Source organism: Filicampus tigris, chromosome 10 (genome assembly GCF_054856515.1).
Source record: "Filicampus tigris isolate MCC_2025a chromosome 10, RoL_Ftig_1.0, whole genome shotgun sequence".
Lineage (NCBI taxonomy): Eukaryota > Metazoa > Chordata > Actinopteri > Syngnathiformes > Syngnathidae > Filicampus > Filicampus tigris.
In genome coordinates this window covers 13,233,766-13,246,640 of record NC_141226.1, presented here as the reverse complement: position 1 = coordinate 13,246,640, position 12,875 = coordinate 13,233,766, and the positions used below count along the sequence as shown (strand labels likewise).

Genomic DNA, 12,875 nt, shown 5'->3' with positions numbered 1-12,875 from the left:
ACAGCAATCAGAATGAGAAAAAAATGTATTTGATATGTGACGTGTGACGAAGTGTCACACAGCGAGAGAAAAAAAAGACGTCATGACAACACCCATTTCTCATACATTGGCCAACGTATTCAGAATAAAGTTGAATAACAAAACTGCAATTTACCGAAAAGTGCATTTTCCCACTCATTCGTCGCTGTGATATGTAGACTTGTCACATTATTCATGTTTGGGTGTATGCTGGCGTCACACTAATAAACTGTCGTAGTTTGTGCAACATGTCTCGGGAGCACAGGCTAGTTATGAATGATGCAGACTAAAAGCGTGTAAACTGAATGTTAACCGATCATCCAGGATGTCACGTTTGACTTGCTCACTAAAGTACTGAGTGTGTGTGCGCGTGAGTGGGTGCGCGCGTTTATATTTGTTGGTTCAACTCGGCGACTGTTTTCTGGGTGTGTGTGTTTAATCTTTTATTTAGCGTGCGTGCGCGGTCGCCAAGTTATCCTCGTAATCCATATGGCTCGTGGTGCAACAGAATTGCTCTTCACGGTGACCGTTTTGGCACATCTAACAATGTTATTCCCACCGACGTCAGTCTTGTCAACTACAAACCATTTACAGACTACGGACGACGTGGACTCGCGCCTCGCTCTGAATCTCCGCTTGACACTCCTCCATGAAATGAGGAGGAAACAGCTCGGCTGCAGTGCGGACAGAGTCAAGTGACCGGATCCTGCCCGCTGATTCGGCGAATGATTATCACTTCCTCCTCCTCTGCCGTCAATGCACACTGATTTTTCAGCATTTCTTCCAACTTTGCGGCCGTTGGCTGACTCGCTTCGAGCCAGTATTAATACATGACAATGTAAAATTACACATCATATAGGCAGGATTGACGATGATATCGATAATGATATATATTGCCCACCTATAGTTATCACGATACTAAAATTTCAAACTTGATATCGATTCTTGATACCATTTCGATACCACAGGGATAAAAACAACTGACAAATACTTTAAACAGGCAGAAAAAATATATTTATTAACATGAACAAGACTGGCTGGTTGGCCCGCCAGTTGCCGCCGCTCTGGCCATACTTTGCAGCAGTAGAAGTGCAAGCGGCGACCCCGGGTCGCTACTCTTGAATTGATTTGTAATTTTGTTTTTATTTAACCTTAATCCAAAATCTTTTCTTTTGCTTCTCAAGTATGCATAATTTAATCTGCACATTCAAAATGTGGTATACACCTGCACTGAAAAAAAAACATTAGGAGCAACATAGTTTTTTAGCACTGTAAATTTATATACTCTAACGACCTAGGTAGGTCTTTTATTGTTAGGTGTTGCCGTTAAGGGCTTGTGGCAAATAGGTCATGTTGTGTTACTTTGAGTGCTGAGATATCAGTCTGGGTGCCCATGGCTCCGCCCCTGGTAGTTACAGTTACTACTGCACTACCAGCACTTTGTTTCCAAAATGGGGAAAAAGCTGGCTTCTATTTAAGGGAGCTGTTCATTTGTCTAAATGAATGACGCACCCGGCGACATTAGTTGTGCAACATGCATCAAGATTTGATATCACACAAGCACAGACAGAGTGGAGCAAAGGCAATCAGTTGAGCGCAGACCTCTGCCAAGGTCGAACAATAATGATAGCAAATATCCTTGCAGATGGGAAAAGACAAATAGAAAGAAAAGCAATTGTGATTGTGAATATGTTCTGCAGATAACACAGTAAATTAAGCTGCAATGATCCACAACAATTCCGAAGGGGATGGTATGTAGTTAAAAATGCAAAGTAATTGAGAGGATTTGGGTGAAAGGATTTGTGATGCGAGTATTTTGAGTTACTTGCATGGTCATAAAACTAGATTCGTATCTCAAGTTGTGTTGTGCCCCCCCCCAATAAAAGATAATGTGCAGAAGTGCACAAAATAATTGGATAGGGGTTTTAGGTTGCTATTTTACACTAACAATAAAATATGCTTAAGGAATGCTAAAAATGACACTGTCTAAGGAAGATTGAACTACACACTGAACTATAAATGAAACGCTGACATTCCTAGATGAATCAAAGTCTGGCCTTGAGGGGCACTATGTGACATAATATATCCAAGTGAGTTATTATGACAGTGGAATTTATATGATTTTCTAAGCATTCCCCTTCAGAATCAAATAACTCACAGCGACTAGTAACAAAAAAAAGGCTCAGCAATCAAGTCGTCCAAAAATGTATCGCTCGAATGACTGACAAACGCTCAGAATGATACTGGGCAAAGATATGCTCGTCATCGTGACAACTAGAGTTGCCTATGCTATTTTCGTCACAGCGCCCAGGCGCCTTAAAGCTCACGTATCGCAATCACGCCATTAACGGCAGCGGCCATTCGGAGGTACATAAAAAATTCAGATCTCATTAAAATTCCCAAGCAAGTCGATAAGAATATCTATGCATCGAAATGGCAATTGCGGGTGCCAGTAATAGTCACACTTTGGTATCATTATCCGTCATAAAACGTCATTTCCCATCCAGGCATCACTTCTCTTTTCACATTGGAGAAGGGGAAAGAGTCCAAGGTTGCTTGAGCATCCAGCTACTCTATGTTTGATTTAAAAAGAATGGAGGGGAAAGCAAACCCCAACATGGACACCGACTGGAGGTGAAAATGGGAAAACAAAAAGCCCCAAGTTTACAATTTTCTGAAGACATTTTGCAGTGTGCGCGACTTGGTCAAGATGAGGAATTAAGAATGAACACTTGTCTCAATCTAATTTATTCATTAAATGAAAAATGAAAATGAGCAGTTCAATGAGATGTATCAACACCTCCTAGCGCATCAGTGCAGGGCTAATATTAGTCATAGTTGACAGAGGTCAAAGAATAGATGACTGAATACTCATACATTACATCAATCCGCTGCGTAATGTGTTTGAGCACAGCAACATAGATGCTATTTAAACATTATTTAACTTTGGCATTAAGCTAGCGGAATGAAACACAGCTATTTGGTTGTTTTGAATAGGCTACACGGATTTTTCTTTGATACAAATTTAGTTTGGCAGTTAAGCTCAACAGGGTGTGGCATTAAACAGCTTGATGTCTCTTTTTTGAAGAACTGCTCCCTATTTTTGCCAGAGTACTGACTACTGCAACATGAGTTCAGTTTTCTCAGTAATCTCAAGTCTGTGCTGGCGAAAACCAAAAAAAATAGCCGGATGATAGCTCATGTGTTGAAAATCACCTGTCGAGTCCCTCATGTCTCACGGCAACACTCTACTTGCAAAAACTGGTGTGTTTAAGTGCATGTGGAGGGCACCAGAAAGCGTATTCATTTGTCAAAAGAATAAACATTGATTGCAAGAGGGTCCTACTGAGCACAGTAATCCACTGCATCTTTCATTCATATTTACGCTTTTAAAGTTCGGGTGGATGGAGTCACTAAGATGCAGGTAAATAACACTGCGGGCAAGAAACAAATTGTCAGTATTGTATAAGAAAAAAAAAATACCTAAAACCCAAAATTTGATGCACAAAAACTTCCCGTTTCCCCTCTTATGACGACAAATGGACATTTGACTTCATTTCCTACATCAAATGAATTAAAATATATTTAAAAGGATGGGAGATTCTCTCCCTGAATATTCAGCACTTGTTTGATGCCACTGTCACATGTCACAGATTAACACTGGCCGTAGAAGTTTGTTTATGCCCATCTCCAAGATGGCAGCCAAAACTGCAAGAGTAAATCTTCCAATAAGAGTATAGGCGCTATAATTTGAGGTCATGTGCTTTCGTCTGATGCTCTGGTCCAGATGAGCGTGACCTGTAAATGGCATCACTCAGTTGGTGTCTATATTGTCGTTGGTTTATGCCTCAGTAGTTTCCAGCCAGACACTGGGCATCTTCCCCATCTTGGCTCATCTCTCTGTTGTCAACACGTATGGCTCTCCTGGGTATTGACGCATTTCCCGGAGTTCACTTCAGGGTCAAGTCTTTGGCAAGCGGGAAGCTGGCGGTAACTCAAACATGTAAAAGTGACAAAGATCCCCACAGATTTACACCTTCACCTGAAGTGCCTCCCTTCCTGGGTTGTTGGACGCCCGAGTGCCCTTTACATGAGCAAAAACGAACGGGTAACACAAAAAAAAAAGACAATCATTGCTCAACTATGCTGCCCTTCATGTAAACACTCAGATAATAGTAAAATGATAATTGATGACTGCTAATCAATGTGCTGTATATGCCGTGTTTACCGACTGAGGTGTCTAAAAATAATCCAAAAGGCTCCACTGATGTGTATTTTCAATCCGTTAACAAAATGTAATTGGCATGGCTTTGGGGTCTACTTACACAGGGACAAACATATTGATTCAAGCAAAGGTTAAAAGCCTTTCTCCAACAACATTGACGAAATTTATGTAAAATAAACAAAACAATAGCGAGTGTGGGATTTCGGCAACCTCGGCACGGCAACACGGCCCATTAATGCTGCGCAAATGTATTAAAAGCCAAAGCCAAAATGATGCGGCCTCAGGCAGGCACGTTTTAACATCACGACTGCGAGGTGACGCTGCATTCGGTCGATGTCCAAGCTCTCTCGGTCACTCTCGCTCACGCACACTCGCACATCAATGGAGGCTCATTAGCTGCTTTGTGGGGCTTGTGATGAAAGCAGCGGTAGCCAAAGGAGGGGTCGGCCAGCGAAACAGGGGGCTGCCACGGAGGCGGCCGCTTTAATCAACTGCGCTGCACGCCGTCCAATTAGCAGGCAGATAAATCACAGCACTGACCGCAGAACTCATGCGGGCCTTTAAAGCCAAACGTGCGGCCGTGTGAATTTGAAGCCACTGCGTTTTGAATCGGACGTTGTTGATCATGTGAAATTGACTCAATCTAACGGTTGCTCCCTAAACGGGCTGTTGTCGACATCAAATTAGAACGGGAATAGAGCAAATTTTTGGTTCATTTTAAACAATGTGCATTCTAAAGCTCGCTAAAAGAGACTGGAACTACGATGGACTAGGAAATGAATGGAATGAAGTTGGCCAGGATGGTGTAATTGGAATGGTCAAATTGAAGGGTGTAATGTTATGGCAAAATGTTGGCGATGTATCTCGGTCTAGGTCACGTTTTGGTTGACCTGGGTAAAGAAATAGAAAAAAATGCCAAACTTAAACATGCTTTATTTTTTAATATTCATCATCGTTTCGTTTCAACTAAACAACAAAACAAGAAACTGAACTGAACTGATAAAAATAAACAGCAATTGTTCATCAATTCAATCTCTGAGGGCAAAAAAACAAAGATCAGCTGAGGCCTACATCCACGCTCGACTTTTTGAGCATGTCCTTGTGTTAGTATTTTCTGACTAAAATTGATATGGAAATATGCTGCAGTCCCCCTCAAAAATGAACAGATCAAATGTTTGGTTGGTCAATATCCTTGAAGCAACAAACTATAAAACAAAATCATGACTGAGAAAGGATTTTTGATGACAAAATAATTTATTTACAGATAAACAACTAAAGCACACACTGTGAGTAACACTGACTCATCACATGGCTTGAGCCTTTTTTTTACATGGTGTTCCTCATTCACTCTCAGGTAACAACCAATCAAGGCTCACTTGTTTCTGATGCTGAGTCATGATTGGTCGTTACCTGAGCCCTGAGCAACTGTGATGGCATTTTCAGTCCCCAGCAAGCGGAAAAATGGTCGCCCCGTGAGATGGACATAAACGGGTGGATTTTATTACTTAAAGCGGAAGTCAACGCAAACATATTTTTTTCAAGAATATGTTCTATGCAAGCCCACTAATTGAAACAAGGCATTCTGATAAATATTGTCTTTGTGGAATAAGAATTAATCCACTCGTTTTTAGCCATTTCTGGGGGCGGCCATTCTGTCTTCTGTCGACTGAAAATGACATCACAACTGATCACAACGACCAATCAGATTCAGAAAACCGGTCAGCCGTGATTGGTCGTTGTGAGCAGTTGTGATGTCATTTTCAGTCAGCAGAAGACAAAATGGCCGCCCCCGGAAATGGCTAAAAATGAGTGGATTAACTCTTATTCCACAAACACAATATTAATCAGAATGCCATGTTTCGACTAGTGGGCCTGCATAGAACATATTATTAGAAGGAACATTTTGGTGTTGACTTCCTCTATGAGGGTTTGGTTTACAGATCAAAATTGTCATTTTAAATTTAACCTTGAAGAGATCAGACTAACCTGCCAAATGACAGCGCGGCAACGTTATTGTTTCATAATCATGTTGTTGTAAATGCCTCCGACAGTGGGTACAAGCTGAGGAATGATACTGCGCTCAAAACAGTAGGTCACTAGTGGTACATACGCCTACGCCATTGACAAATATTCCCGTTTTCACCCTCAGCAAAAGGCCATTGAATCATTGCCCAGCTCTTTAAAACATAAAAAGGCAAGAGGAGCACGACACCAGTTGGGCAGATGAGTCAGCGAGTTTGAAGACACCAATGGCTTCATATTGTTTACAGTGACTCACCGATGCACTTGAACATGCGCTGGGGGTGATTCTTGACCATTTTCAGCGGCTCATGCGACATGAGCAGTTTTTCAAATGTGTAATATATACCTCCTAGACACCTTAACTTTGTTCAATTCAGGCACATCAATAGCCAATATTCCTGTCCTGCCAGAAGCAGTTCATGCCAACACTCCCTCCTTCCATAAAATCTCATTCCCTTCGCCCCAGGGGATAACAAACAGCTCGGGCCTCGGAGGTGACACAGCAGTTACATCACTTTATGAATAACTGAAAAATACTGCTATAACTGAATAATACTTTAATCACTCCTTAATACAGTGGTGCCTTGAGATACGAGTGACCAAGCAGTTTTTCGAGGTAACAGCTGCCATTCGGTTGACTGTTTTGCTTTGACTTTTGGGCCTAAACTTGAGATATGGCGGCAGTGAACTCAATTCAAATCACTTCACAATAAGAAGCACTTTGGGAAATAGTGAACAACTCATAAAAAAAATATTATGCTTATCTGTATAGAAATTATTATTTGAGTACTTGCAGATACCAATTATCGATACTTGATAATGCCGTTACTGTACTTCTTGCATTTGTGCTGAAAATGTGTTTCATTTGAATCCAAACTGTTTTCAGAAACACAAACTTTTCTAGAACATTGCATAAGTTTCACTCAAATATAGAAGTGCAGCAATTAATGAATCAAATTAATCCACAACTATTTTGATAATTGATTAATCATTTAGAGACGTTTAACATAAAATTGCCCTAATCCTCGAAAGTTTGGCGTCTCAGTCAGTAATCTCAGATTTCTGTAGTCCTTCAAAGCAGACTGATTGTCTTTGTGTTTAATCAAAATAAGACATTTCGAAACATCTGCTTTTACTTTAGAAAACAACGTTCAACATTTAAATGTTACAGAGCATTTGAGCATTTTCTGGACTATTAGTCTGCAATAATGTCCTGTTTTTGAATGAAGGGGGGATTTTATTTTTCTCTCATTCGTCGATTAATCGAAAAAATAAACAACCAATTAATAAAATAATCGTTTGTTGCAGTCCTATTCAAGTATCACTTTTTGGTCCTAACTGACAGTTTTACATCGAAATGCAAGACCCTAATGCAAATCAACAGTCAATATGCGGTGACTGCCGTATTTAACGTACCATGATGACGCTAAGTTAGCTATGTCTTAAAATAACACTGGAGCAAGTCTCAGTCTCGGAAACAAATTAACTTTTTTTTTTTCTCAGCGAAATGAATGTTTGTGTCACAGACACAAAGAATAATGGCGACAACAACAGCCCAGTATTTTGAGGTAGCAGACAAAAGTAGAGACACTGCAAGGGTAAGAAACAAAATGATCTCATCTCCAATTCAAATCTTGCATACAATCATCAAAATGCATTTTGACCATGCGCCTGCAAACGCCCGTGTCACGCCACCTGAGGCAATTTTATCTCCGGAGCCATCAAGGTTAATTGGAATCAGACTGTTAAAAGCGGTTCAATATTCCAAAAGTGACAAGGCATTATGTTAATGCTCATTTCAGGTCCTTGTTATCAAGGTGGAATCAATCCCGGCCGCATCCCTTGAGGTCAGCGTCCATACATAGCAATTAACACAGTTGTGTGCGCGCGTGTACACTGCATGTGCCTGAGTGTGCAGCGAGGATTCAATGTCAAACAGATTATCTTCATACAGTGAACACAGTTCTTCTTCAAATGGTGGCACGTCAATTCAAAATTCACAGTAAAAACAAAAAAAAAACACAAACTGAGCACAGAATGCCAAAAAGCATAGACACTCACGGAATGTGCACACTGAGACTATGGCGCATTGACCCTATGCAAATGAAACCCATTCAGTCAGTATAAGTAAGTACACTTCTCCTGTATCTATTAACTCTCCGGTGAACGCACTCAAGTGTCACATGACTGACACAGGGAGCACTGCACCCTTAAGAAATAAACAGAAATATATAGTGGAACCTCCATAGTCAATTTCCCATAGGAAGTTAGGTCAAATAAAAAATAATCGTTAGTTGCAGCCCTATTCAAGTAACACTTTTTGGTCCTAACTGAAGGCTTTACATCTAAATGCAAGACCCTAATGCAAATCAACAGTCAATATGCGGTGACTGCCGTATTTAACATACCATGATGACGCTAAGTTTGCTATGTCTTCAAATAACACAGGAGCAAGTCTCAGTCTCCGAAACAAATGAACTTTTTTTTCTTCTCAGCGAAATGAATGTTTGTGTCACAGACACGCTGATTATTGGCGATAACACCAGCCCAGTATTTTGAGGTAGCAGACAAAAATAGAGAGACTGGAAGGGTAAGAAACAAAATGATCTCATCTCCAATTCAAATCTTGCATACAATCATCAAAATACATTTTGACCATGCGCCTGCAAACGCCCGTGTCACGCCACCTGAGGCAATTTTATCTCTGGAGCCATCAAGGTTAATTGGAATCAGACTGTTAAAAGCGGTTCAATATTCCAAAAGTGACAAGGCATTATGTTAATGCTCATTTCAAGTCATTAATTGTTCAGGCAGTGATTTAAGTCATACAAGTATAAAGAGAATATAATGAAAATAAAATAAAGAAAGGTGCTGAGGAAGGTGTTGCTGACAATTACATTTTGCGTACTATACTATATATTATAGTTAATGTTTATATAGCATCAATGGGTAAATCCAATTATAGTATGTAACTGATATTTCAGTGTACAGTGTTCCCTCACTACTTCATGGTTTGGTTATTGTGGCTTCACTCTATTGCGGGTTTTCATTTGCGACCATAACTTAATCTATTGCGGTTTTACCTCGCTATTTTGAGGGACTGCTTGCTTTTTTTTCATCCTACCAGCTTGGACCAGTCCAAAAATGTAAATTTTTGGGAGGGGGAATTTGTTTTACCTTAACATATAGACAGCTCACCGTCCCCAAAATCCCTGTTCCCTCATCCTGGATGTGTTCGGAAATACGCTCTAAGCGTGCTATTTCACTCAGACTGTTCGGAAACTCAGAACGTTGTTCAAATGTGCTGCTCAGTTATTCATAGTGCTTCATAAAAACGGAGCCCAGTCAGGCAATACAAGGAAAGTAAACAGCCGCGTTCAGAAATTGGAGCGGGGCGCGCTCTGCTTCCGACAGCCAACAAGGACGATGAAGGGCCCGCTTCATTTGCATGTTAAAGTTTTTCTTTTTTATCTTAAAATGGCTTACCTTCACTAGAATCCTGCATTGCATTTTAGTCAAAGGTACAATCCTAGTACTGTATGTTAATGTGAGTTGTAAATCCTTGTGGAAACCAAAAGCAAATTGTCATGAATATGGTTCTCTACTTCCATACTTCCGGCAGAAGTATTTTTTCTTCTTCATCTGCTTCAGAAGAAGAAGAAGAGAAAGAAGAGGAAGAGGAAGTCGAAGTAATGACAACGTGGTTTCAGTTTCCACACGGATTCACAAATCACTTCAATCCACCAGGATTGTACCTTTGGCTGCAATGCAACACGAGACTGTAAAATTGTAAAATAAAAGAAAAAACTTTAATGTAGTTAGTAAGCAGATGTTCCATCACCCTCTTATGCTTTTGAAGGCAGAGCGTGCTCCGCTCACTATTTGTGAACGGATCCTATAATCAGCAGCTTGGTATTTATTCTTCATTTTCCACTTTAAAAAAGACATTTGTTAAGTGTAACAAGTGTTTGGGAGGGTGGGAACCATGTGGGGTGTTGTTATTTTTTTAATCGAGGCGGGTTGGTTGGTGACCAATCCAGGGTGCACCGCGCCTCTCACCCAAAGTCAGTTGTGATAGGCTCCAACTCACTAGCAACACTAATAAGCGTTATACAAAAATGGAAGGATTTATGGATGTTTAGTTTGAGGCCATGTGGTGAGACAATAGTCAGCGCGGCTGCCTCACACTCAGTAAGGTTTCAAATCGGTGAAGCGGCCTAAGAAGTACCAAACCTGATGGCCGTCTTCTCTGTGACGTCCGCCTCGTCCGTCAAGGGGAGCTCATCTGCCAGAATCTCCTCAGGACTCCGGGGGTCATTCTGAGGGGGCTTCTGCTCTTTGCCTTTGATGCCCATCCCCGCTGTGATGGCGTTCCATAAAGCACTTTGGGACTTAGAGCCTGCAATTATGATAAGAGATGTATTATGTGTGTGCGTGCTGTAGCTGTACGCAGGGAGCTCAGTCTGTTTACTGTTGAGTATCACTGAAGCTCAGTCACTTCAGGGGACTGGAGTAGCATTCTAATGCTGCCATCATGTGGGTGTGTGATGTAACACAGCCAAAAGTGGCACTAAATGACACCAGAAAACGTCAAATTCCAGCAACTTTGTCCCACAAGGACATGTATGAACCAACAACAATTTGGATTGGAAATCTGGAAATTTTCAAGTTTGTGGTTAGAAAGCCCCTTTTACACTGATTTACATGAACTCTCAAGAAAAATCTCATGGCACACCACTACACAAACACACTGACGTAATGATGATCACATTGCAGTTCACCCACAAATCGACTTAGTGGGAAATTTGAGTTTGATTTGCTAATGGTAGTTTGTCGAAATTGGTAGTCGGAAACGCTAACAGAAGCCCATTTAAAATGGTAGCCGGATCGGCCTATAGGCGATTACTACTTACTCCGGCTGAACCAACGGACAGCGGAAGGGTACCCCGGCTGTAGGCGGAAGGCGATAAACGGACTGCAAATTTTTTGTAAAATGCCCACCTCGGGTGATTTGCACCAGCCAATCAAAGCTTATGATAGTTGATACTTAAACCTTAATTGAATACATTCACAAAATGTATATGGATGCATAATCACTATGTTAGATAACTTGCCCAAGGATGCCAGTTTTTAATCTGTTAGAAATTGAATTGGCAAAAACACACAAAAAATAAAAAATAAAACAATATTAAAATTGTACATAAAAACTCAACACAACAGGAACAAGCGTAAAGAAGAAGTCAACCCAAACATTTTTTTCCAGAATATGTTCTATGCAGGCCCACTAGTTGAAACACGGCATTCTTGTTAATATTGCATTTGTGGAATATGAGAAATCCACCTGTTTTTGGCAAAATGGGGGCGGTCATTTTGTCACTTGGGTACCCTTTCCTCATATGGTTTCTCTGTGCCTTGTCATGTCTTTTTAACACATTTTATCAGGTTGTGCACTTTGTGTGGGTGTGTGTGAATGAGTGCTGATGTACTAATGGATATCTGTCTTGGGTTTGTTGGGAGGGAGGGCATGAACGGATTTTTTTTTTTTTTTAATGTTTTGCTTTGGATGTTTTACAGCACTTTGAGTTGCATTTTTATGTATGAAAAGTGCTATATAAATAAAATGTGATTGATTGATTGATTGACTTCTGTCAACTAAAGATAACATTGACGTTGCTCAGGGCTCCGATAATGACCAATCAAGGCTCAGCTTCAGAAAACAGGTGAGCCGTGATTGGTCGTTATCTGAGCCCTGAGCAACTTCAATGTCATCTTTAGTCGACAGAAGTGACAAAAGAGCTAAAAGTGGGTGCATTTTGCTGCTTAATTTATATTCCACAAATGCAATATTAATCAGAATGCCGTGTTTCAACTAATGGGCCTACATAGAACATATTCTGGGAAAAAAAACATGTTTGGGTTGACTTCCCCATTAAAGAAGTTTGTAAATGTGTAGATGAAAGTGCGATATTTTCGTACAAAATAATAAATACATTTGCAGTATTTATGGTTGCACAAACTCTATTTCAGCGGTCTCAAACAGGCAACCCTGGGGGCCATTTGCGGCTCACGGGGTGATATTTTGCAACCCACTACTTCAAATATTTAATATTGTTTAATATTGGTGCGGCCCCCACGTTTTTGCCTTGCCCCTGCCCTGGAAGTTTTTGTGAAGTTTATGTATTTATTTCTTTCTTATATTTTTATCACCTATCGGCCACCACAGCTCAGGCTCAGGACATTTTGGTGAAATTTAATTCTGAAGTGACACCAAATGGAAAAGATGTCCTGTCAAAAAGGTTCGTGACGAGAACAGCCAATTTCAAGACAAAACACAATAGATTTTTTTGTTGTTGTTGTTGAGCACAGGGGCACCCCAGCATGTCTTGAATGTAGAGAGAAAGTTGCTGTGCGCAAGAAATATGACGTCAAGACTCATCGAGAAATGCTGAGGAGTATGCAAACTAGCAGGAAGGGAGAGAGGATTGGGTTGCCAATCTTTCTCTCATTCTGAACAACCGCCAATGTTCTGAACTGTTTTTAATTAAGATTAAGAAGATTGGATCGCTTGTATTTTGTTTTGTTTTTAAATACTGGAAGCCCTTTTTGTGGA

The 12,875-nt window shown here is 40.6% G+C and overlaps 1 protein-coding gene across 4 annotated transcripts in view; it reads right to left on the bottom strand.

Annotated features, from left to right (window-relative positions):
• pde1cb (phosphodiesterase 1C, calmodulin-dependent b) overlaps positions 1–12,875 on the bottom strand; it is a 106,134-nt gene that overhangs the window by 70,886 nt on the left and 22,373 nt on the right. For all 4 annotated transcript variants that reach the window (XM_086043296.1, XM_086043297.1, XM_086043298.1 and 1 more), the window contains exon 3: positions 10,499–10,664. In XM_086043296.1, the coding sequence (XP_085899422.1) occupies positions 10,499–10,664 (166 nt within the window). The remainder of the gene's footprint in view (positions 1–10,498; positions 10,665–12,875) is intronic.